This window comes from Nycticebus coucang, chromosome 12 (genome assembly GCF_027406575.1).
Source record: "Nycticebus coucang isolate mNycCou1 chromosome 12, mNycCou1.pri, whole genome shotgun sequence".
NCBI lineage: Eukaryota > Metazoa > Chordata > Mammalia > Primates > Lorisidae > Nycticebus > Nycticebus coucang.
The window spans coordinates 62,247,059-62,273,384 of record NC_069791.1 but is presented as its reverse complement, the minus strand read 5'-3'; the positions used below and the strand labels follow the sequence as shown (position 1 = coordinate 62,273,384).

Sequence of the window (26,326 nt, the reverse complement as noted above, 5' to 3'; positions counted from 1 at the left end):
TTCCAGGCTCTGCCAGGAGCTAGGGCTACAGAAATTGGTGGCATGGGGATTCTAAAAGGGCCCTAACCTAACATCTCCTTGGGTAAGAACAGGGTGTCAGTGAGTTTGCCACTGAAAACACCTCTGAGCTTAGTGGGGACACTGTGAAGGGAGGCAAGAAGGCCGACTTACAGAGGATGTGAATCAAAGCTGGGGCTGGAAAGAGGAGTTGGGCTCTGCCAGACTCACAGGGGAGAAGGGCATCCCAGCAGAGGGAATAGCACGTGCAAGGGGGGCTGACATGAGGAAGGGCCAGCAGGCAGGCACAGAGCACAGCTGGAAACTTGGGGACTTGAGCAACGAAGGCAGGACACAAGGAGCTCAGGGAGCCTGGGGACAGGAGTTCCTCCCTTGTCCGGGTGAGGCCTAGGCACAGAAACAGGCCATGCTGGGCATGAGATCCAGGTCTCAGTATTGCCCATCTGGGCCGCCCACTGGGCAGAGCTATAGACATCATCATGGGAAGCATTTTTATTTTATTTTTATTTGTTTTTTTTGAGATAGAGTCTCACTATGTCACCCTGGGTAGGGTGCTATGGCGTCATAGCTCACAGCAACCTCCAACTCTTGGGCTTCGGAGATTCTCTTGCCTCAGCCTCCCAAGTAGCTGGGACTACAGGTGCCCGTCACAATGCCTGGCTATTTTTTCCTGCAGTTGTCATTGTTGTTTAGCTGGCCTGGGACAGGTTCAAACCCGTCACCCTTGGTGTATGTGGCTGGCTCCATAACCACTGTGCGACAGTCACCGAGCCACGGGTGGCATTTTTGAAAACAGCTTTACAATAAGCCATTGTGTCTGACAATTAAGTTTGTGAACTCCACCTAGGGAAAGTGCTAAATACCTCATTGCTGAATATCACTATGGTCACCTTCAAAGTACTCCCCTTGGGAAGCTGTGCACAGACACCAGCACCTAGTTCACCCTTCGAAGCAATTTTGCAACTCTTTCTTTGGAATGGCCATCAGAGCTGTCATCATATTACCCTTGATGTCCTGAATGTCATTAAAATGTCTTCCTTTCAATATTTCCTTTATCTTCAAGTAACAAAAAAAGTCAATGGGGGCAAGATCAGGTGAATAAAGAGAGTGTTCTGTTACAATTATTTGTTTACTGGCTAAAAACTCACTCACAGGTGCCCTGTGAGCTGGTACCTTGTCGTGATGCAAGAGCCATGAGTTACTGGCCAAGATTTTCAGTTACGATTTTCCTGTTTCTCTATCAATGTTCACTTGGTCTGCTATGCTTCTCACAGTCAGCCAACAATTTGATGCACAATTTGGCAAACTTTTGCAATATTTTCATACGTTCTGCTCATGACTGGCCTCCCTGACCTTTCTTTCTCAGTGACACTTTCTCTCCCCTCAGAAAATGTTTAATTCATTTGTACACTGCCATTTTCTTCATAGCATTATCCCCATAAACTTGGACTAAGGTGTCCCTGATTTCACTTCCACTCTTGCCAAGCTTAACAAAAAATTTAATGTTCGTTGTTGCTCTAATCCAAGCTCTGACATTCTCACGACAGCACACAACAAATGCCACTCACTAAGATACCACCACATTTCACGGTAAGTACAGCTGTGAGACACGGTATACCAAGGTTTATGAAACCTTACTGAGCTGTTTGTACAGTGCTGCCAACATAAGGGCCTGGTGGCAAGTTTGAGAATTTAATCCTCAGACTTCGTATATATACACCAGTGAAAATTTTGTCATGATCAAGATAGTGAACGTCCCATCACTCCCAAGCTCCCTCCTGCCCCTGTGTAGTTCTTCCCTCCCTCCCTCAGGACATGCTTATTGATCTTTATTGTTTTATTTTATTATTATTATTATTATTATTATTTTTGAGGCAGAGTCTCAATTTGCTGCCCTAGGTAGAGTGCCGTGATGTCACAGCTCCCAGCAACCTCCAACACTTGGGCTTAAGTGATTCTCTTGCCTCAGCCTCCCAAGTAGCTGGGACTACAGGCTCCCGCCACACCACCTGGCTATTTTTTGTTACAGTTGTCATCATTGTTTGGTTGGCCTGGGCTGGGTTTAAACCCACTACCCTTGCTGTATGTGGCTGGCACCGTAACAACTGTGCTATGGGTGCTGAGCTGATCTTTATTTATTTATTTATTTTATTATTTTTTTTTTTGTAGAGCCAGAGTCTCACTTTATGGCCCTCAGTAGAGTGCCGTGGCCTCACACAGCTCACAGCAACCTCCAACTCCTGGGCTTAAGCGATTCTCTTGCCTCAGCCTCCCGAGTAGCTGGGACTACAGGCACCCGCCACAATGCCCGGCTATTTTTTGGTTGCAGTTTGGCCGGGACCGGGTTTGAACCCGCCACCCTCGGTATATGGGGCCGGCGCCTTACCGACTGAGCCATAGGCGCCGCCCTGATCTTTATTTTTAATGTAACTATGTTCCTGGGAGGTAGGCAGAAACCTCCTCTAGCTGTTGTCTGGTCTCTGAGTGTGATGAGGCATGCGCTAGGCATACACATTTGTGTTGATTTCAATCTTAGGCTGTCACAAAACATCCTTCTAAAAATATCCGTGTGCATGCTTCCTTGTCTAAGCTTGCACAAGATGCTGTAAAATTCCTAGAAACAGGATCGCTGAGCTAAAGAGTTGCTCCTTAAATGTCCTTGGACATCCATACCCTGCAGATAGGTGCCCATGTCTCCACCCTGGTTGCTCAAGCAGAAGCCTGGGAATGCCCAGGCTGAGTGACCCTTATGACCAGAAGCAGCAGGTTCAGGTACACCTGAACCTGACACCAGAAGTGGGTGGATGGGTCCCCCAGAGGGGTTGGAGGTGGACAGACCTCCAAACTCAGCCAGATCACAAAAAGTGATGTAGCTTCCACCCAGTTCTCTGGGTTGCTTGTGCTCAGGATCCAGCCACCACACTGTGAGGAGGTCCAAGCAGCCCATGGAGAGGCCATGGGAGAGGAACCAAGGTCCTTAGAAGCATGGCCATCCTCCCAAACCACAGCCTGTGCCCACTTGCCAGCTGCATGAATGCGTCAATTTAGGGTGGTTCCTCCAGCCCCAGTTGATGCCACATGGAGCTGTCTCCACCAAGATCTGCCCAAACTGCAAGTTCCTAAGCAAAGCAGATGATTGTCAGGAACTGGCAATTTTTTGTTTGAGGGGTTTGTTATGCAGTAGTAACTCATATACCGGCTATGCAATCCTAAGCAAAGGGCATTTGACTCCTTGAAGTCTTAGTTTCTTTGTGTGTGAGATAAAGATAATAATACCTACCTAACCGGGTTCATTCATTCAGAAACTATTAATTGAGCATCAAAAGTGTACCAAGCACTGTTCTGGCCGTGTGAACACTGCCGAACTAATGAGTGGTTCTAAGAAGGTTCCTTCTCCACTTTTCATATCTGAAAATAGAAATTCCTTCCTCTTCTCTCTCAGCAAAAGATCTCACATAAAGTAATAATCATTTACCAGGTAAGTCACTGAAAAGCCAGCTGTCACCTCCAGGTCACAGGGCTCTTGGGGCTGCCAGACAGGAACTTTGGGCAATCTCAGGGAAGGGCTGTCCTGTCACTGCTACGTGAAGCTCTAGCAAGCTGAAAAGCTATTTGCTAGGCAATAAAAGCTGCTATTGTTTGCAGCCCTGGAAACTTATTAATGAGTAACCCTATGTTACTGTAAAAATGGCTGCTTAAATGACAAGAACAAGGTGCAATTTTCCTGTTGTAGTTGTAAGTGGATACAGAGCACCAGGCCAATCAAAGCCCTAACTACTGTACGGGATTTCCAGCAGCCCTGGCTCCTCATGGTGGGCTTTGGCAGTGAGATCCCCCTTGCCCAGTAGTCCATAAATATTCAGTGACAGATGAGCTGGCTCTGGGCACACAGAGCAGAACCCAGCCATGGGCACAGGGATCCAGTGAGGCCATGCAGAGATAAGGCATGGAGGGACCCAGTGAGGGGGACTAGAAGGTTTCTAGGGGCACCTGGGCCAGGCTTGGAAAAGAGCAGGCTCTGAAGTTCTTCTCAGGTCTTAGGACTTCTCAGCCAGGCACTTGTCTTCTAGCCCTTCTGGGAAGTTGCTGGAAGCAACAGTGGTGCTGGGTCACCTCAGGAGTCTGGGGTGTCCAGAGAGTACCAACTGGTAATTTCCTTACTGCCAGGGCCTGGCACCAGCCTGGTACTCAGTAGTTGTTAAAGAGCAGGATAGATGACTGGCTTGTGGTACTCGGGAAGGTCTGATCTACTTCCTTCATAATCCAGCTGACCTGGGACAGAGCATGGGCAGGTGGTCCCCAAGGAACATCACTAGGAGAGACAGCCTGGAAGGGGAGGGGGGCTATAACAACACAACAACAGTAAGTGCCAGGGTGTCACTGTTTACCAAACACTTTTATTCTCTTATAGGTTGAATCCAATTCATATAGTGAAGTCCTAATCCCCAATACCTTAGGATTTCTTTGGAAATAGGGTGGTTGCAAATGTAACTAGGTAAGATGAGGTTATTAGAGTTGGCCCTAACCCAGCAGGACTGGCGTCTTTGTGAAAAGGGGGAATTTGGAGGAAGGCACACAGCAAGGACCATGTGGAGATGGAGGTCCTGCAGCAGGAACAGGCCTGGAAAGACCACCCTGGAGCCCTCAGAAGAACCACGCGGCCTACACCTTCATCCTGGACTTCGGGCCTCCAGAGTCAAGAGTGAGTTTCTGGTGTTTGAGCCACTCGACGGCACTAATGTGAATGCACACCCGCCTTCGTGTATTTTTCACCCGGTCCGCGCCGCCGTGGCCCGGCCCAGGGAGACACCTGGGACGGCTGTGTGTCCTCGGGCGATTGGCGGAACCTCTCTGAGTTTGTTTCCCCTATCTGCACCATCTGCCGCCAGGTTGCTGCGAGCGTCAGAGGGGACAAGACAGCGCCAGCGAGTGCCTGCAGTCCTTGGAGTCAGGGTCAGCGGCCGCCAGAGTCCAGCGGGGGCCTGCGGGGGCGTGGCCTGGCGGGGGCGGGGCGTGCTCGGCGCTCCGCGGGTCGGCTCTGCGCTCGGCGCTCGGCCGGTCGCCCTGCGTACGCTGCGTCTGGCGCTCAGAGGCTAAGGTGCCGCCGTCATGTCGACCGCCATGAACTTTGGGACCAAGAACTTCCAGCCGCGGCCGCCGGACAAGGGCAGCTTCCCGCTAGATCACTTCGGTGAGCGGTAGAGGTCGTTCGTCGCGGGCTTGCGCGCTGGGGTCTGCGGTGTGGGTCTGGGGAGAGTGCAGGTCTGGGGCGGGGGGGTGTGGACTCAGGATGCAGGGTCTGGAGACTCCAGCACAACGCTGTCGGCTCGTCACAGGCCATGGGTCCCCGGCCAGGTCAGCACAGAGCCACAAGGTGGTGCTGGTGTTTCTTTGAGCTATAGGCGGGGAAACTGAGGCTCAGAGGAACACCTCTCCTCCTCGTTCCCCGGCCAAAGTGGACCCATTGCACTGTGTACATGGGTTTTACAAACGAAGCTCACAGGAGACGGCCCTTCCGTGACAAGGTTAGTGACACTCAATCCAAGCATTGGATTCTACTTCTCTGACATCGCTGGCGATTCTTACCTGAGAAAGGAATACGTGCTCCAGTTTTTTAGCAGAATATTGTTAAATGCTTTTTTGTTTGTTTTTGTTTTTGAGACAGAGTCTCACTCTGATGCCCAGGCTAGGTGCCATGGCGTCAGCTTAGCTCACAGCAACCAAACTCCTTTGGTCAAGCGATCCTCTTGCTTCAGGCTCCCAAGTAGCAGGGACTACAGGCACCCGCCACAAAGGCCCCAGATTTTTCTATTTTTAGTAGAGAGGGGATCTCGCTCTTGCTCAGGCTAGTCTCGCGCTCCTGATCTTAAGTGATACTCCTACCTGGGCCTTTCAGAGTGCTAGGAGCCACCTCCTAGCACTCTGACAAATGCTAATTCCCTGATGTTTATGGCCAGAATTCAGGTTTTTGAGTGAGTGAAGTGAGGCTCCATGGAAACTAAGGCTTAAAAACTAAATTTATAGGACTCGGTGCCTGTGGCACAGTGGTTACGGCATTAGCCATGTACACAGAGGGTGGCGGGTTCAAACCTGCCGGGCTAGCTAAACAACAGTGAAATCTGTAACAGAAGAAATAGCTGGGCATTGTGGTGGATGCCTGTAGTCCTAGCTAGTTGGAAGGCTGAGGCAAGAGAATCACTTAAGCCCAAGAGTAAGGGCGACATAGTGAGACTCTGTCTCAAAAAAAAAACAACACTAAATTTACAGATTATCGTTTCTTTCTCAGTATATTAATGTCAATTTTTTAAACACAAAGCAAAATTGGAAGTTTTACGGTGAACTTCCCTGTGACTAACACCTGAATTCTATCTTTAACTTTTTACTGGACCGACTTTATCATATTGTAAATTTGTTTTTTTTCCCGTGTCATTTTCAGCATGAAGGAAACAAGTTTTGAAAGGAAAAGCAGTACAGTGCTTAAGCCTACATAGGTGTGTTGTGTTTCACTCTAAAAAAAAGACACTGTTTTCTTTTTCCTTCTAGGTGAATGTAAAAGCTTTAAAGAGAAATTCATGCAGTGTCTCCGTGACAATAATTTTGAAAATGCTTTGTGCAGAAATCAATCAAAAGAATATTTAGAATGCAGAATGAACAGGTAAGCACAAGCTGACAGTTATGACTCCCACCTCCTACTTCTCTGGCCAAAACAGTTTTTTCCCCCCCAAAGGCTATTACACTGTTCTTCATCAGGCCTGGGGTTCAGCAGATGTATTTATTTATTTATTTTTAAATTTGTCTTACATTGTGGCTGCACCTTCAAACTACTTAAGTATTTCAGAGCTGTAGAAATGTTTGCCCTTGAAACTGAGGCTTAGCAGATGTTTAGCAATCTTAGGGACCTTTTCTTGAGTGATAGCATCATACATGATTGCATCCTCAGAGCATTTTCTTCCTAAATTCAGGTGCTACTTACCTTCATTATGGTTTCAGAATTGCACATCATAAAAATGCTTACTGAGCCAAGCGGTTGAGAGTTAATGGGTAGAGAGTTTGTTTTCTTCACATTCTCAGACCATAAAAATATGCACCATGTTGTTTTGTTTCTCTTAGTACAGCTGTTGGGAATGTGACAGGGAGGACAATAGGCTATTTAAGAAAGGATGAGAGATGAGTGATTCTTCCTGTCCCAGCTACAATTCACTGCAGCTCATGTTTTTTGTTTGTTTTTTTTTTAATTGATATACACGTGGAGACAGAGTACACTTTACAAAACTAAAACATTTCCAACTATGACACATATAGCTTTTACTTAAAATAAGTTAACCCTGAGGTTACCAGTTAATATTCAAAAAAAGGTCCCCAGAACTCCAAACGTCCATCTGTACAATCTGATCTGACAACCAGGTTAAAGCCACTCTATAGCAGTGGAAGTGAAAAGCCATTCCTTAAACCATCCTAAGCCCTTCCTTCCCCACATTCTGAGCCCCTCTTTCTCCCCTCTACACACTGAGCCCTTCTCTCTCGTTCCATACTCTAAGCTTCCCTCTCTCTCTCCTACTCTCTGAGCCCTTCTCTCTCCCCCTACACTCTGAGCCTCCCTATCTCCCCACTACACTCTGAACCTGTCTCTCTTCCCCCTGCATTTGAACTCCTTTCTCTCCCCTATACTTTGAGCCCCTCTCTCTCCCCCTATACTCTGAGCCTTCTCTGTCCCCCTCTTCATTCAGAACCCATCTCTCTTCCCCCCTGCACTCTGAGCTCCTTTCTTTCCCCTGTACTTTGAGTCCCTCTCTCTTCCCCCTACATGATAACCCCCCACACACATACTCTGTGGCTCTCCTTTGCTCTTTCTTCTCCCCATGTTAACTGTCTTGGGTCTTTTCTTGCCAGCAGAGACAGTTCACATAAATGTAGGCACTGTGTTTCCCAGGACAACAGTAGGGATTTCTGGGTCTTAGATTCTACCCCTCTGAGTTTGGAGCTGCCTTCCTGCACCATAGTTACTTGCAGGAGGAGTCTGGGCACAGTATTTCCTCTCCTCCTTCCCTCCCTTCCTTGTCCTAGGTGCTGAGCCCCTGTCCAGGCCTGACTCACCACATCATAAAAGTCTTTCTCAGGTGGTGCCTATGGCTCAGTGGGTAGGGCGCCAGCCCCATGTACCAAGAGTGGCGGGTTTGAACCCAGCCCTGGCCAAACTGCAACAAAAAACAGCTGGGCGTTGTGGCGGGCACCTGTAGTCCCAGCTACTCGGGAGACAGAGGCAAGAGAATCACTTAAGCCCAGGAGTTGGAGGTTGCTGTGAGCTGTGATGCCACGGCACTCTACCAAGGGCAGTGGAGTGAGACTCTGTCTCTTAAAAAAATACAACGTATTTCTCATCTTCCCAGACAAGAAGAGATCTTCTCACCTAGGTTGTAAAGAGCAATTGAACTTAGTTGTGGGGCCATAGCAGCAGGACAGCACTGGCCTGCACAGGCCCCAGGGTGGCAGTTTCCTGTGAAATCTATAAACCAGCCCCTCTGCTTTGCATATGCACAGAAGAACCAAGGGCAGCTGGGGTGCTGGTGTCAGGCTGGTGGGGCATCATTACTGGCATCTTGGGAGGACCTCTCTGACATTGATGTCATCCCACCCACTCTGCACTGAAACAGACCAACATATTTCTCTGCTCTGGAGTTTGAGCCCTATGGGGCAGGGTGCTCAGCGCTTGGTGCCTGGGTCTTTCTGGCTGTGACCTAAATCTCACAGCAGGAGGTTGGCACCCAGGTGGCTGTAGAGCAAGGGCTATCACGTAGGGTCAGTAGGTGGTCCAGAAGCATATCTCAGCTGGAACAGGGATGAGGTGGAGCCATGTACCCTATGTCTGAATAATAGGGTTACAGGTAAGGCTCACTAATCATTAAACTGTGGCTTCTGGCCAGGTGAGTTGGCTTATGTCTATAATCCTAGCACTTGGGAGGCCGAGGCGGGTGGATAGCCTGAGCTAACAGGTTCAAGACCAGCCTGAGCCAGAGTGAGACCTTGTCTCTAAAAATAGCTGGGTGTTGTGGGCGCCTGTAGTCCCAGCTAGTGGGGAGGCTGAGGCAAAAGAATCACTTGAGCCTAAGAGTTTGAGGTTGCTGTGAGATATGACGCAACAGCACTCAACCAAAAGTGACAAAGTGAGACTCTTGTCTCCAAAAAATAAAAGTGAAAAAAAAAAAAAAATTGGCTTCTGCCCTCCTTCCTTCTCAGGTGTATCTTCAGAGCAGCCTGGAGGCTGGGGTGAAGAGTTCTTAGACTCCTTTGTCTGTGCCCAGCCTAGCTCTGCCCTGGGCCCTGGGACTCAGGCACTGCTATATGGACACTAACTGTGCCTGTCCAGCTCTGTCTACACTCTCCATAGCTGCCCTCCTAAGTCCGGAGGTGCAAACATAGCTCCAGGAGTACAGCCACAAAGAGCCCCTTAGTCCCCAGCACTTGGAGTGTGGCTCTTGGAGTGTGGCCCAAGGTGGCTCATCCTTGGGCCCTATGGGAAGGGCACGGCCAGGGGCCCATGCTGACAGGGCTTCTCTCTAGGATCTGTGTTCCCAAGACATAAAATGGGGGTGCCCCAGGTGTGGGGTGCAGTGACAGTCCTCATGTACACACCATGCTATCAGCCCTGCACCCTCTGTCCTGACATCTTCCTATTTTTCTTTTAGGCAACTGATGGCTCAAGAACCCCTGGAAAAACTGGGATTTGGAGATTTGATAGGTGGAAAATCAGAGGCAAAGAATGAATTTTGATGAGAAGAAGATCCCTGGGCTCTGTTCAGCAGTCACATGAGTTGGAGGGTGCTGCTGCCTCTTAGACCCCCGAAGTCCTACCTGGCTGTGCCCCAGATAGGGCTTTCATTGTGCCTTGAAGTACTCCACACAAAGTCCAGATGGGTGTCCCTCCTTTGTGGATATGTCTCATAATTAGGCAAGTGGCTTATCTTATGAAGCTCCCAGATTATTTTCAAAAATTATTTTCCTTTTAGATCCTCATTTTCCCAGAAGGGAGTGATTTTATCATTAAACCCACACGTGGGACAAGTCCTGAGGGAGGCCACAACAGAGGTGAGGATGAAGAGTGAGATCTGTCAGGCCATGAGTGCTCTGCACAGCAGTGGGTTTGTCTGCAGCACTCTGAGTAGCTTTTCAATACCGAGAGGTGTACACAAACTTCAGTCTGCTGTGTCCACAAACATTCAGAAAATAACCATTTCCTAGCAAGAAAGGTTTCTTCTTTGTACTCAAAAGAAGTGAGAAATCATTTGGGTTTGGACGTATTTGACTTCTTGTTTTTTTTCTGGTTATATCTACACACCAAGTATCTTTATAATCAAAGGGTCATTTTTTAATTTGTATCATACTGTATTTTAATAAAGCTAAATAGGCTGGGCGCAGTGCCTCACTCCTATAATCCTAGCACTCTAGGAAGCCGAGACAGGTGGATCTCTTGAGCTCAGAGGTTCAAGACCAGCCCGAGCAAGAGCGAGACTCCCATCTCTACTAAAAACAGAAAAACTGCGGGTGTTGTGGCGGGTGCCTATAGTGCCAGCTACTTGGGAGGCTGTGACAACAGGATTGCTCAAACCCAGGAGTTTGAGGTTGCTGTGAGCTATCACAGCATGGCACTCTAGCCTGGGGCAGCAGAGTGAGGCTCTTGTCTCATAAAATATAGCTAGATATTTAATTCCAGTAACTTCCTTTAACTGAAAAGTAGAATGTCAGTCCATTTGCATTTGGCTCACACAGGCTATGAGAACTTGCGCTCCTGTCAGCCCCTCAAGACCCCCTGAGAACACATTGGGGCAGATGCCCCCCCAATGTGCAGAGTCTAGAAGCACCCGAAGTGGTGATTCTCAGCCCCACTGCCACTGGATTTGCCTGTGGATCATTTAAACATAGCTAGTGTCCAAATACTGAGTCAAAATGTCTGGATGATTTTCATATGGGTCAGCATCCAAAACCACGGCTGGATGCAAGTGCCATGTGTTTGTCTCACACTTGTCCCACGCCTGTCCCACCCTGCCTAGGTGCTGCTGGGAAGGGCGGTTTCCTGTCAGCAACAGGGAACTGGTGAAGGGGATCCAGGGAATGTCCCTTTTAGGCAGTGACCCTTGCAGGGTAATCTCTATGCCCCGGCAGGTAGGGGCAGCCATCCCACCTGATGTGGGTCCTGGGAAATGTATGTGCCACACCTGTGGCCTGCAATGGCAGAGTCTTCTTGGCTCACTTCCAGTGCTCTGTCTTGTCCTGTGGTGGTGGCCTTTCTTGGTTAGACCCCTCAAATCATTTACCCCCTGTGCCTGGGATCACTTCAGCATTCCTGTGCAGCACTGTCCCCACTTAAAGTTTGTCACTGTTCAGCATTTGATTCTGCTGTGCTCCTAAGTGTACTGCCAGATTATGAAAAGTCCTGGTTTATATCCACACTTAGCTATTGAAATATTGTGTACATGCACAAGGTAAGTTTGTTTGTAATTACAAAATACTGAAGCAGCCCAAGTGCCCCACTTACAAGAGTGCTTATGTAAGTGACAGCACCGCATCTGTGCACAGTGAGGGGCAAAGCGGGAGGGAAATCGAAAATGGTGAGTGGAGCGACTTTAGGCCCTTAACATACTGGTAGGTGAAAAAGTAAAGCTAAAGAGCATCTGAAGTATGTCAAAAGGAAGGGATGCAAGAAGCTACAAATATCTGTTTCTTTGTATAAAAAGGAAATTCACAAAAGACACACTAGAAACTAACTGAGAATGGTTACCAAAAGGGTGGGTGGCCATGCAAGTGACACAGCTGGGGTTGCCCGGTGGTGGAGTTCTTGCTTTGAGCACAGTGACATTTCACACTCTTAGAAAGCAAAGGAACCAGGATATGAACCTGCCACACAGTAAGGAGCCTAACTGTATGACAGCAGGGCACTGTACAGCCACTAACTGTGGGAAACGGCGTTGTGCCTACAGCCAGAGGCAGAAAGATAACTGTCCTCTAGGTGGTGAATTTCTTTCCCGTGAACACCAATTCTGAAACTATTCTAAGATGGAAAAAAAACTAAAAATGTGTGTGGATAATGAGAGGCATATTTAATTCCTAGTCTTCTATAGGAAGCTATATAAAGAAATAGGTATATAAATTAGCTGGGCATGATGGTGTACACCTGTAGTCTCAGTTACTCAGGAGGCTGAGGCAAGAGGATTGCTTGAGCCCAGGAGTTTGAGGTTGCTGTGAGCTGTGATGAGGTCACTGTACTCCACCTGGGTAGCAGGGTGAGACCCTATCTCCAAAAAAAAAGAAAGATATATAAGTAGTACCTTTATCTGCCCAGGACATGTTCCAAGACCCCCAGATAGTGAAACAGATAGTGTTGGATCACATAGAGGGTTTTTCCTGTGCACACATACCTATGATTTTCTGTGCAATAGCAAAACTAGCACTAATTTCTTTTTCCTTTTTTATTGTTTCACAGAAAATTTGTTTTTGTTTTATAAGACAGTCTGACTGTGTTACCCTCAGTAGAGTGCTGTGGTGTCACAGCTCACAGCAACTTCAAACTCTTGGGCTTAAGCGATTCTCTTGCCTCAGCCTCCCAAGTAGCTGGGACTACAGGCGCCTGCCACAATGCCCTATTTTTTTTTATTGTTATTGTTGCTGTCATTGTTTAGTAGGCTTGGGCAGGGTTCAAACCCACCAGCCCCAGTGTATGTGGCCAGCACCCTAACCACTGAGCTACAGGTGCTGAGCCAGAAAATTTGTTCTTATTGTAGGTTTGAGCAACATCAGCACAGGATTTTTTTTTCTTTTCTCAAGTCAAGCACTCTCACCTTTTCAAATGAAGCATTTCATGGCTTCTCTTTGGCATTTCTGAGTTGTTGACATCACTGCTTTTGCATTTTGGGGCCATTACTAAGTAAAATAAGGGTGACTTGAACGCCATCTCTTGCAAAAGTGGTGGCAGACATCTCCTAACTGTATCTGGCAGGTGTTGGAGATGCATGACATAGGATGCACGTCCCCGGCTAGACAGCAGAATGGGCAAGATTTCACCACACTACTCAGGACGGTGTGATTTAAAACTTATTATTTACTTCTGGGATTTTCCGGTTAATATTTTTGGGCCGTGGTTGACCACAGGTAACTGAAACAGGAAGATGAAGCCGGGTATAGAGGTCCCCCTAGTGGGTGGGACATTGTGTACACACAAAACATCATGTACACACAAATGTTTCCCATCTCTGCAGCAAGAAGGCTTAGATGCAGTAATGCCAGCACCTGAGACCTCGGTTCTAACAGAACCAGGGAAACGTTGGCAGGGAAAGTACAAGATGAGCCCAAGATACCTTGTGCAAGAAAGGAAAGAATGACAGAAAAAGATGACAGGGCTTGTTGAAAGAACATAGGCAGCAACATGAAGCCCCTTCCAATGGCTAATTCTGGGATGACTTGAGCAAGAAAGTGAGTAATGACTAGAAGGGGTTGCTCAGAAAAAATGTAAGTCCCTCCTGACAGGAATGAAGGGAAGAAACAGTCTTCCTCATTCTGATTGAGGTAGAAGAAATGCAGGGAACAGAATGCTGCTGTTTGACAAGCCACTGTGAAGATGGCTACCTCCCAGAACCATCAGTGGGTGTTCAGATCAGCAGGCAGAGTGTGACATGAAACAGGGTGCCTGGTGGTTGCTAAGGAGTGGTAGTGCCATTCCAGTGGAGATTGCCTGGGCTAGAGGAGGTGCACTGATGACCTGGCATCACCTCTATGGTTTTCTTGCCCAAAATGTGTAACCTGAGTCTGATTGTGAAGAGACATTAGACAGACCCAAACTGAGGAACAAAATAGTTAGCAGTGTGCGTCAGAAGTGTCATGTGAGATGTTATTTGGGGAAGCTGGGTGTACAAACTCTGTCCTAGTTTTGCAACTTTATAGAAGTCTGAAATTATTTTGAAATGGAAAGTTAAAAAGCTTTTTGTATGGAACTCTTTGTAGTTGGACTGCCTGTGTACATAATTGAATAAATTCTCATTTTGAAATGAATTCAGTGAATATCAAGTAGGGGTAATGCAGACATGAATGGTTTCCCCAGGTCACAGGAAAGGAAGCAGAATGTCTCTTGTGAGACAGAGGGACTCCCTATAGGTGAGCAGCGGCTTCTTGGCATTACCTTTGGTTTTCTAGGTCTGAGGTGCTAAAAAAGGTGATGCCTTAGAATCCGATGTCTCCCTACCATAAAATACTTTTTGGTAGTTTGTTATAGAGAATTCTTTCTTTTTCTCACATGCATTTGTCACAATAAGCCAATAGCGTTATTAGGTGCCCAGAGACAATTTTCAGTACATTTTCCAGGTGTTATCAGTCATGAGATAACCCAAGTAAGTCAGAGGCAGCCATCGCCTTCTGGGGAAGGTGAGGACTGAGACTGAGGCCCACAGAACCATTCCCTGGTCTGGTCCCTACAGCCCCTAGGCTGATGGCACTGGGCCTCATGCACACAGGTTTCCCCTCTGGATACCTCAGGACACAGGGGCTGAGTCCTCTGCCATGGGGTGTGTGTGTGTGTGGCACCTCTGCTCTGCTGGCCCTATTCCGCTCAGCATTCAAGAGCAGGTCAGTCTTTCATGAAGCTTCCTGCATTAGTTGCTGTACTAACAAATGACCACAAACTCAGGGGCTGGGAGCAATGCATGTGTATTACTGTTATGGTGGTCAGGAATCTGAAATGGATCTGTAGGGCCTTGTCCCCATAGGAGGCTCTGGGGAAAATCTGCTTCTGGCCTTTACCAGCTTCTAGAGGTCCCTGTGCTGGTTGGCAGGTGGCCTATCCCTCCATCCTCAAGCTGACAGTGTAGCATTTTCAAATTGTCTGACTCTGACTTTCCTGCTTCCCTCGTATAAAGATCACAGTGATCACATGGGGCCCCCAGATAATCCAGGATAATCTCCCCATCTCAAGATCCTTAACTTAATCCCATCTGCAAAGTGCCTTTTGCCATGTAAGGTACCACATACTCAGGCTCCAAGGACTAGGACATGATGTCTCTGGGAGTAGCATTCTGCCCACCAGGCCTCCCCAGCCTCCATAGCTCTTAGGCAGCAGTTCTCAAGCTTGGATCTCAAAGAAGCACCAGAGCAGGAGTGGGTCCCCTGGTCTGAGGCCCTGAGGCTGCTGCAGAGCTGGGTACCTCAGCAGGTTTCTGTGTCCTAAAGGAAACTGCAGAGCCTGCTGCAGAGGACGGTCCTTTGGGGGCACTGCCCAAACTTCTCTTCCTTGTCTACAGCAACCAAGTTGTGGATGAGATTTTTCAGGGCTAAATTTCAAATCCCATCTTTTTCTGAAATCTTAGGTGCTTGTTTTGCTACTTGTTGCTAAATGACAAAAATAATGATTTATACTTAAGAACAGAAAAAGTTCTAAAACAGCCATTGCATGTGTGGCATGAAACTTTTAAAGTGTTTGTCCATCTAGACATGTCCTAATTTTATACAGGAGATGCATAAAATTAAAAACATCTCCCATAAAAAATCCTTATTTTATATGGGAGATGTTTATAATACTGTACACTGAACATCAGTAATACCCAGGTGATGGAATTGTTTGAAGATATGTGGCTTTTGTCCTTGTATTTTTCTTTGACTATATTTTACAAGGATGTATCATTTTTATAGAAAAAAATTATTTGTTTGAAAAACTCATTGTGGGGCGGCACCTGTGGCTCAAAGGAGTAGGGTGCCGGCCCCATATGCCAGAGGTGGCAGGTTTAAACCCAACCCTGGCCAAAAACTGCAAAAAAAAACCACATCATTGTGTTGGGTGGCACCTGTGGCTCAGTGAGTAGGGCGCCAGCGCCATATACTGAGGGTGGCGGGTTCAAACCTGGCCCCGGCCAAACTGCAACAAAAAAATAGCTGGGCGTTGTGGTGGGCACCTGTAGTCCCAGCTACTCGGGAGGCTGAGGCAAGAGAATCAACTAAGGCCAAGAACTGGAGGTTGCTGTGAGCTGTGACAACACAGCACTCTATCAAGGGTGATAAAGTAAGACTCTTGTCTCTAAAAAAAGACAACATTGTGTTGTAATTTTATGTACTCCCTAAATTACATGCCTGTGGTTGTAATTTTATGTTGTCTGTGCATCTAGCCCATCAGCTATTCCTCGTGGTAGGCACTGTGTTGGTTTCTGTGTTGGGATGCAGTAGGGTGCTTGTGGGTTTCAACAGGGCACATAGAGCTGGCGGTGGGGTAGGTGTGCTGTTGCTGGTGGGACACTTGCTGCATGCTGGGCAGGAGGGAGCACAGCTCATTTCCTGGAGACATTATTGGCTCTGTCAGGGAGGGATCATGTCTGTCAACTCTCTTTACCTAAGAGAAGCCTTGAACATGATCACAGAGTCGGCCCTCAGGAAATGCAAGTGGCTGTTTGATATAGACAGAGATGGACAGACCCATGCAAAGGTCTTCTTTCCACCCGAGTTGCCGTTTCCACGACAGTCTTTGCTTGAAAAGAAGGACACCTATCTTTGGAGTATATTATCTCATCCACCTTATGCTTAAATTAAACCTTTTAATGATGTTAATGTATTTATGGACAAGAAATTATGGGTCTTATTATTGCAGGAGACATTAAAGAACTTTCCATGAAGCCAAGGAATAAGTGACTTTGTCATAGTACTGTGAATATAATTATGAAACTCCAGTCTCCTGGAGGAATGGAATCAAATTTCACAGCTTCAAGCTCACTAAATATTATAAAGCGGAGGAAACACCCAGAGGGCTGACAGGCGCCTCCTGGGGAAGGGCCCGCCTGGTGCTGGTGTCAACCCAGGCTCAGCTGTGTTCCATTAGCTTGATTCCATTAGGGAAAACATACATCACCTGACTGAACCCAGAGTACTCAATGAGACACAGGGAGACTTTAAGAAACCTCTAATTGCCACCTTTTGTAGGGATTTAAGGTATTGGAAGCTCGAGGCAGGGCATGCTTCTAGCCTGTGATCCTGCTCACAACTGGTGCTCCATCGGCACACCTGTACTGCAGCAGCCAGTCATCAAGACAACCGTGTAGCCAGTGCACTGTGATAACTCACACCCTGACGCTGGACTTGCAGAACCTGGAGGGATAAAACGATGGAACTCAGGATAATCATCACCCCAGCAGATCTGCAAGTGAGTCCAGCTGGTGTCTACAGAAAGTCGTGGGAATGTCCTAATCAGAGCCTCAGGCTCCCTTGGGCTAGGACCCTAACTGGCACCCAGCAGACTGTTTACTCAAATACTGAACAACAACAATGCTCGGGCCAAGCAGAGTCATCCTCCCGAAGCAGAAATTCGTGAACTTTGTCAGAGAAGAGATGGGGAAGGAGAAACAAGAGCAAGCGGCTTCCTTTGGGCAGGTTCTTACAGAAACTATGCCCTGCAGAAACCCTGGGCAATGTGCAGACAGCTCAGGTTTACTAAGAGGCCAGCCTCAAATTGGGTGGTGTACCCTTCACAGAGAGACTGAGTGCCCTGCAGCCCAGCTGTGTCCATCCTGAAGGATGTCCAGAAGGCCTCCCATCTAGTCCCTCAGCTGTGCAGGTCCACAGGGCCAGGTGTGTTTAGGACACCCTTAGACACCTAGCCCCTTGCTGCATTAAAGAAGCCCTTGGCCTCTTCCTTTTCACCCCTTCAGGGATACCTTTCCACAACAGGGCTCCTCTCACCATGCACCTGCCTTGTGACCTTCCCCATCTGCCAGCCTGACATGCAGGCTTCATTTGCCTCTCCTTCTGGTAGGTTCTGCACCATGACCCCGCCTTGGCCAGAGGCAGGGGCCTTACTGGTTTCCTGCATGAGCCCAAACTGGCAGACCCCAGAGTGGTGCAGAACAGGTGGCTCTGAGATGACAGCAAGACCAGAGAGAATTCATCCTGGGCACCCCCTCCTCAGCAACCTCCCTGATGAAGCTGAGGCCATGGATGTGTACCAAAGGAGATTCTTAGTCCTGCTATAGACAGTATGTCAGCTGGTCATAGAGCATGCATGGGCAGAGTGGCAGCTCTAGCAAGCTGGCCCCGGAGCTCAGAGCCCCAGCAGGAGCCCATCCTGAGGTACGATGTCTGGACTGGACCTGGGCTGTCTTCTGTCTCACAAGGAAGCACAGGGTGCCATCCATGTGGTCTGTAACAGAGCTAAAGTTCAGTCAAGAGGTCAGGATGGGGGTGGGACACATGGCAGGGGACGAGGGGCTGCCCTGGATTTGGGGGCAAGAGGTTCTCATTCCAAGCCCTCTGGGAGAGCCCCTGGGTGGGTTTGAGAACAGCAGCACACTTTCCCTGTAGGGCTTAGCTGTGAAACCCTAACTCCCAGATTCTGTTACCTCCTAATCTTGGGTTCACAGTAATGCAACAGACACTGAGGTCAAAAGCAGGTGAAAATGGTGTGCTGCTTGGGAGGGAGTGGGTGTTTCTGAGGATGCAGAGAATTCCCTTTTGGGGACCTGGAGTGGAGAGGGATCCAATAACAGCAGGTCTGTTAAACTCTAGCCATCTGTTGTCTGATTTTTAAACCCTAGGCATAACAGCTCCTCCCAATAACCCGACGGGTCAGCACCCCTTTCAGGGAAACAGAAACAGTGTGGTCTGGTGCCCCCTGCGGGATGGTGGCAGCACTGCATGCCTTAGGAGGATCACCTGGAGATGCAGAGCAAGGTGGGGGCCCCTTTCTGAAGGCCCCAGATCCCCTGGACATGGCAGTTGGGGGATTGGGGAATCTGGGGACACCACAGCCCACCTGCTGCCGCTGCCCACACTCCCCTAATCCCTATGCTATCTTGGAGTTTTGGGGGTGAAATGGGGAGGCGGGAAAGAGAAGATGGATACCTAGATGACAGGTGGAGAGAGGATGAAGATGGTACATGATGGATGAATGAGGGCAGATGTGGATGAAGGGAGAAGATAGGTGATATTTGGTGTAGGTCCATAGACACAGATGATGGATGGATGGAGACAGAGGAGGGAAAGGGAGAAGGAGAAATGACACACAGCTCTCTCTCTGCACGTCTGTGCCTGCCCCAGGCCTGTCTTGACCTATGGGTTTGCAGACACAGACCCAGCTCAGAGGCCACCTGCTGTTTGCAGTGGGCAGGGCTGATGAATTGTGAGTGGCTTCCATGCCCCTTCCTGCCTACACTCCATGGAGCTGCAAGGCTTCTTGCCACCTGGGCTGGGGGAACCAGCCTGTGCTCTGATTCTGGGACAACCTTAGGAGAGCCTGCCTCCGTCTCTCTATCAGCTGAAGGCTGCTAAGGGCTATGTTGGAGGCCATGTGGGCTCAGCTTGGGGTGGGGATGTTGAACAGGAAAAGTTACTCAGTCCTTTCTTGAACCCAATTGGAATGCCCTTTGGATCTGAGGACTTGTGTAAATGGAACTATGGCCAGGTAACCACACTGTATCTGGCCCCTCAGCTCAGCACAATGTGTCAGGGTTCACCCTCCCAGCAGGTGTGGTAGAACAACATTCCTCTGTGTGGACAGACAGGACTGTGTTCATCCATCCCTCAGTTGGTGGACATTTGTGTGGTTTCCACTTTCTGGAAACACTATGTGCAAGTCTGTGCATAGACATGTTCCTTCAGTGCTCTTGGGTGCACACCTGGGAATGCCTTTGCCAGGTCACATGTTAATGCTGTGTTTGACCATTTGAAGAGCTGCCAGACTGTTTCTAGGGAGGCTACTCCATTTTACATTCCCACTAGCACTGTGGAAGGTTCCTATTTTTCTGCATCCTCACCAACACTTGCTGTTGTCTGATTTTTTTTTTTTGAGATAGTTTCATTATGTCACCCTCAGTAGAGTGCTGTGGCATCACAGCTCACAGCAACCTCAAACTCTTAGGCTTAAGTGATTCTCTTGCCTCAGCCTCCCAAGTAGCTGGGACTACAGGCAGCCGCCACAACACCCAGCTATTTTTTTGTTGCTGTTGTTGTCATTGTTGTTTTATCAGGCCCAGACTGGGTTTGAACCCACCAGCCCCAGTGAATGTGGCCAGAGCCCTAACCACTGAGCTATAGGTGCCGAGCCATCTGTTGTCTGATTTTTAAGCTCTAGGCATCCCTGGACCCCTTCATGTCATCATGCAGGGTGTGGAGTACCATTGTACTATGACTTTGATTTGCTTTTCCCTAATGGCTAATGACATGAGCATCTTTTCACATGCTCACTGGCCATTGGTGTGTCTTATTGGCCATTTGTGTTCAGATCCTTTGCCCATTTTTTAGTTGGTTCACTTATCTTTTGTTACTGAGTTGGAAGAGTTCTTCATAGGTAAATATTTCTTGAGATCGCACATGAACCAATTTGCACATGAACTTAAAATCTATTGCCAGATGGTCCTTGCTGAAGGGGACTGGGCTGGGGTGGGAGAGCAGCCCTGGTATCCCACAGGGAGCCCTGCCTTCCTTACCACCAGATGTGGTCCCGGCCCCAGGGTGGCTGCCAGAGAAGCCTGTGTCTGTAGCTGGAGGGATCAGGGGATGGTGGATGGCATGTTCTTGGGCCTGCCTTGTCCTTGGTGGCAGCCCAGGGTCTTGGGAACAGCTGACTCTCCATGGTCCATCCTCCCACCCCAGCCAGACATCATTTCCCTTTGGGAAACTAAGCAAAAAAATATTTTTAAATGCTCCAAAACTTTGTAAGCAAACCTGTACATTTGCCATCATCACCGAGAGGCCCCAGCCTGTCCTCTTGGGAAGACCCCTATGGATCCTATTTTATGAAGGGTTCCTGGGTCTAGCCCCACTCCCAGAAAGTAGTGCCAAACCAGCTCCACAGGGCTGTTCCCAGGGAATTTCTCTGTCTCCCCTAAGCCCTTCCTGAGCAGAGCTGCTGAGAAATGCTGCAGATCATCTTTCCTTTTTTTTTTTTTCCTGCAGTTTTTGGCCGGGGCTGGGTTTGAATCTGCTACCTCTGGCATATGGGGCCGGCGCCCTACTCCTTTGAGCCACAGGCGCCACCTGGTCATCTTTCCTTTTGATTTTCTGTTTCTCTTGGTGATAAAAGGAATTCTACTTTTTCTGGGAATGGGGCAGAGGCTGAGGGCAGCTGCAGGAATGGCTTGCTGCAAGCTGCAAGCTTGCTTAAAACAGGAACTGTCCCCCCACCACAGCCTGCCTTGCAGGGCCACAGCCTTCTTTATGCTGGACTCACTGTCCTGGGAGCTGGCTTCTTGGGGATCAAGCCTTGCCCCTGTGGATGTTCAGGCACACAGAGAAGGACAGGCCCTAAAGCCCAGCTCCCTCCTATGGGGAAGCCCTGGAGCCCCCTGTGTGGGACAGGCTTGGGAGGGGAGGTTCAAGGATGGCACCCAAAGAAATGTGGTCATAGTCGTCAGCCCCCAGGGTGGGCGCTGGAGGCCAGCACAGGTGTGGAGCCTGAGGCCTGGGCTGGTCCTGTGCAGCTCCCATCTTGCCAACACCCTACCTGACCTACTGTGGAGTTGCTTAGCCAGGAGCCACCAAGCCTGAAGGAGGGGAGCCAGGGGTCTTGTTCCCACTCCTCCTTTCCCATAGATGTTGGGGCAAATTCAAATAGTCCATGCTCCTGTGTGCCTGAACGTCCACAGGGGCAAATACTGATGCCCTGGGATGTTGGCCGTGACCTTGAAGGTCACCTTGCAACTCTAAGGAGAGCCAGGAAAGGGGCCCTGGAGGCATAGGTAGGTGTGGGCAGCTCACAGCTCTGTACCCCAGGCTTTGGGGATGGGAGATTGTGATGCTGGGGCCCCATGTAGCCTCCTGTCCTATCCTTTGAAGTGTGGTCTGCCCAGCCCTCTCCTGGGTGGCCCACCAGACTGTGGCTCTGGTGCCATCCCCACATGGACCCCCTTCCTGGACCTTCCATTTGGTTCAGTGGCCCGACTGCCCCATGGGAACTGGAGGACAAACCCCAGGGGACCTAACTCTATACCAGCGGCTTTCATGGCACAACCAGTCCCTGAGGCCCCAGACCATTTCCTGGGGAGCATGTCCTATGTCCATTCCCTCTCCACAGGTATGACTACCATTAGACTTCTCCCCAAGGACCGTTCAGGCCTACCCTGCTCCCTAGCCCCTCAGGACAGGGTCTGGTCTCTGGTCTTCTGGATCTGACTTCAAGAACCCTCCACCCTGGTAGCCCACAGGGCCCAGGGGCATCAGGCCCTAGGCCAGGGGTGTCCAACCTTTTTTTTCTCTGCTCCACATTGGAAGAATAAGAGTTGTTTGGGGTCATACATTAAATATACAAACACAGGCTGGGTGTGGTGGCTCACACCTATAATCCTAGCACTCTGGGAGACTGAGGTGGGTGGATTTCTTGAACACAGGAATTTGAGACCAGCCTGAGCAAGAGCAAGACCTCCATCTCTAAAAATGGCCAGGTGTTGTGGCAGGCACTTGTAGTCCTAGCTACTTGGGAGGCTGAGGCAAAGAGGATCACTTAAGCCCAAGAATTTGAGATTGCTGTGAATTACGGTGACACCATGGCACTCTATCAAGGGGGACAGAGTGAGACTCTGTCTTAAAAATAAATAAATACACAAACACTAAGAAAAGCTGATTAGAAAAAAAAAAAAAAGTCTGAGCATACTTTTCAATACATCTGACACCAGAAATAAAAGAAATCCTCACAAGATCAGCATGTGATCCATGGACCACAGGTTGGACACTCCTGCCCTAGGACTGTCCAAACATTCTCCTCACCTGCATCCTCCAGAAAGCTTCTCCACTTTTGTCCTCCCTGGGACGTTGGCCTCACCTCACATGGGGGATTGTGAGGTGAGGCCTCACAGCCTCCCAGGAAGGCAAGAGCAGCTGGACCCTGGCTCCTGGCCAGGGCTAGGTACTCAGGGTGCTAGGTGGGCGTCTGCTGAATGAACATGCACATGCACAGGACCTGTGTGGCTTGAAAGAGGGTGACAAGGCAGGCGTCTAGAAAGGAAAAGGCAGGAACAGGGCAGAGGTGGGACCCCTGCACTGGTCTAGCTTAGTATAGTGGAAGGGAGCGCTTAGGCTGGGTGAGGCCCAGGGTGCTGGGCAGAGGAACTTAAGGACTCTCAATGGGCACAGCCTAGTTTCCTTTAGCATTGGGGAAGAAAACACACCCAGACTTGGGCTGCGGGGTTTCCAAAGTGGCTAATACCCCCTTTGCTTTCATCTCTCCCCAAAGGAGATCAATCCGAGCGGCCTGGAGCCTGCATCTGCTCCTGGTGGGAGGAGATGGAGAGGGGAGTGGAGAGAGGCTGGTGGGCAAGAGCCCCACAGGCTGGTGAGAGACCAGCTCCTGATCAAAGTGGCCTGTGTGGGGGGTGGGTAGAGGGAGGGGGATCGGTGGGATCACACCTGTGGTGCATATTACAGGGGTATTTGCGAAACTTGGTAAATGTAGAATGTAAATGTTTTGGCACAGTAACTGAGATAACGCCGGAAAGGCTATGTTAACCACTGTGATAAAAATGTGTCAAATGGTTTATGAAGCGAGTGTATGATGCCCCATGATCATATCAATGTATACAGTTATGATTTAATAAAAAAATATATATAAAAAAATAAAATAAATAAAAAATAAAATATTTTCAATATTTTATACCATCGCAAATAATAAAGCCATGATCATTTTGAACACACACACACACACACAAAAAAAAAAACAAAGTGGCCTGTGGACTTCCTGGGCCTATCCTCAGGGGATGCTGGAGGAGACAGCCTGCTCTCACAGGGCTTGCTGCTAGGGCCTGCTGCCCAGCTAAATAAGGGCTCAGGGCAGGGGGAGCAGGAAACAGGCCAGCAGTTGCTGTTGCCTACAGTGAGTAGGCATGGCTCCATCAAGTGGCCCTCCCCTCCTGGAGAACCTGTTCATTGTTCCCATGTCCTTGATCTGTGCAGCTCACATACCCACCCTAGTCCCTACTCCCTCCCACCTGCCCAGACAATGCCCCCACCTGTGTGGGGGGATGAAAGGACAGAGGAGAAGCAGGAGGCCCCATACAGCAAAAAAGATCTTGTGGCCTCCTGGGGGGCCTTTCTATTCAGCTACACTACAGAACCTTTTCTCCCCTTTGGGATCTCAGGCAGTGCTAACCTATTGGAGTATGTGTCTCTAGCGTCTCTCTCCCTTACTGTTTTATGTTTATAACGCTCATGCCAGCAAGCATAACTGGTATGTGGCTTCGGCCACTCCATGCCTCAGTTTCTTTGACTAAATAAATGGGGGTTAAGAAAATACAATGCCTGCCACAGAGCTGTTATTAGCATCAGTCTAATGGGGGAGGTGATATCAAACCAGGCTTTGTTACTGTCTCATTATCCAGCATTCTCAAAGCTCCTGCTGTGTGGTGGATTCCAAGCCTGGCACAGGGAGCCAGGGGTAAGAGTGGCACCTGTCCCTACCCAAAAAGGCTCCAGGCTAATGGAGAAGAAAGACATGTGACCAGTTAAAGGGAGAGAGCACATGATAGCACAGGGCTTGCACCTTAAAGGTCCAAACCAAGATAGGTTGCCCTGTTCTTAAAAACCTCTGTTATCCCATGTAGGGCCAGACAGGAGCCACTGGTGGGCTGTGTGTACCTCAGTGTAGCCTTAGTGGAGGGTCTACCAGCCTTTCAAATGTCAGTATCCAGTGTCCCAGAGATGCCCCTCTGGGTGTGACCTAGCCAGATGTGCAGAGAAACAGGTGGTTGGGGAGATGATGTGGCCTGTCTGTGGTTCCAGTGGACTGAAAATGCCCCAGCTTCCCCCAGGTCAGTGACTGGGTGAAAAAGGCATGGCCCTGCTGAACTTTAGAGTAGAATGCAGCTGTCAAGAAGAAAGAAGTGGGTCTGTGGGCATCAGTGTGGAAGGAGGCAGTTTTGTTAGGTGAAACCATATAACTAGTAAAAACCGTAGTGCTGACCTGAGGGAGCAAGGCCATGGCAAACGGACCATTCTGGAAGGTGCAAATGAATTGTTTGCTCATAGCAGTTGTCTAGAAGAGGCTCTAATTTTCCTGTCTGATATGTTTCCATTTTTTGATTTTTTTGGGACAGAGTCTCATTTTCTTGCCCAGGCTTTGTGCCATGGCATCATCCTAGCTCACAGCAACCTCAAACTCCTGAGTTCAAGTGATCCTCCTGCCTCAGGAGGAGCCTCAGGCTCCTGAATAGCTAGGACTACAGGCCCCCAACACAATGGCCAAGTAATTTTTCTGTTTTTAGTAGAGACAGAGTCTTGTTCTTGCTCAGGCTGGTCTTGAACTCCTGAACTCAAGAGATCCTCCCAATTCAGCTTCCCAAAGTGCTAGGAATATAGGCGTGAGCCACTGTGCCCAGCCAGTTTCCTTTTTTTTTTTTTTTCTTGAGATAGAGCCTCAAGCTGTTGCCCTGGGTAGAGTTCTGTGGCATCACAGCTCACAGCAACCTCAAACTCCTGGGCTTAAGCAATTCTCTTGCCTTAGCCTCCCAAGTAGCTGGGACCATAGGCGCCCACAACGCTCAGCTATTTTTTGGTTACAATTGTCGTTGTTTGGCAGGTCCGGGCTGGATTCGAACCTGCCAGCTCTGGTGTATGTGGCTGGCACCTTAGCCACTTGAGCCATAGGTGTGGAGCCCCATTTTTTTTTTTCTTTAACAAGATGTATTGCATTAAAATTTTAGAAAGAGCTGTAGCTCATACCTATAATCCTAGCACTCTGGGAGGCAGGTGGATTGCTTGAGCTCAGGAGTTCCAGACCAGCCTGAGCAAGAGTGAGACCCCCCCATCTCTCTAAAATTAGCCAGGCCTTGTGACAAAGGCCTGTAGTCCCAGCTACTCGAGTGGCTGAGGCAGGAGGATCACTTGAGCCCAAGAGTTTGAGGTTGCTGTGAGCAATAAAACCACAGCACTCTACCCAGGGTGACAAAGTGAGACTGTCTCAAAAAGAATTTTTTTTTTTTAAAGAAGAAAATGAAAAGAATTTGAAAAGATGCTCAGGCCTGCAAAGGAAGAACTCCATTCTGGGGGGAGGTGACATCAACCAGGTTTTGTTACTGTCACCTCCCATGTTGTCTTCTTGCCTAAGCCCCTAAGCCCAGAGGGTGCCCAGCTCCCGGGTCCATGCTGAGCCGTCTGTGGGTGCCTGGGCAACGGGGTTTAGTCTGAGAGTGGAGCACGCAGCAGGCTTCTGTGGCCTGAGCCCTGGGCCACTGGAGTGTCATCGCCAAAGGCTGGGATGGTTTGAGCACCCTGGCCTCAGCTGGGCACACACCTTCCTCCACACCTTCCTTCCAGTGTCCGTCTGAGGACTCCGCCCTTCCGCACCAGTCACTGTGCCAGGATTCCCCCA

General features: G+C 49.0%; 1 protein-coding gene across 1 annotated transcript; it reads left to right on the top strand.

Moving 5' to 3' along the window:
- Positions 1 to 5,055: 5,055 nt before the first annotated feature.
- LOC128561281 (cytochrome c oxidase assembly protein COX19) lies at positions 5,056 to 10,286 on the top strand. The gene is made up of 3 exons (XM_053555297.1): positions 5,056 to 5,209; positions 6,562 to 6,673; positions 9,702 to 10,286. Exons 1-3 carry the CDS (start codon positions 5,128 to 5,130, stop codon positions 9,784 to 9,786), a joined length of 279 nt encoding a protein of 92 aa, XP_053411272.1. The 5' UTR covers positions 5,056 to 5,127; the 3' UTR covers positions 9,787 to 10,286.
- Positions 10,287 to 26,326: the final 16,040 nt, after the last annotated feature.

Coding starts and splice junctions, on each gene's coding strand:
- LOC128561281 (XM_053555297.1), top strand. CDS start 5,128: ATGTCGACCGCCATGAACTTTGGGACCAAGAACTTCCAGCCGCGGCCG. Junction 5,210..6,561: donor CTTCCCGCTAGATCACTTCG/GTGAGCGGTAGA, acceptor TTTTCCTTCTAG/GTGAATGTAAAAGCTTTAAA. Junction 6,674..9,701: donor TTAGAATGCAGAATGAACAG/GTAAGCACAAGC, acceptor TTTTTCTTTTAG/GCAACTGATGGCTCAAGAAC.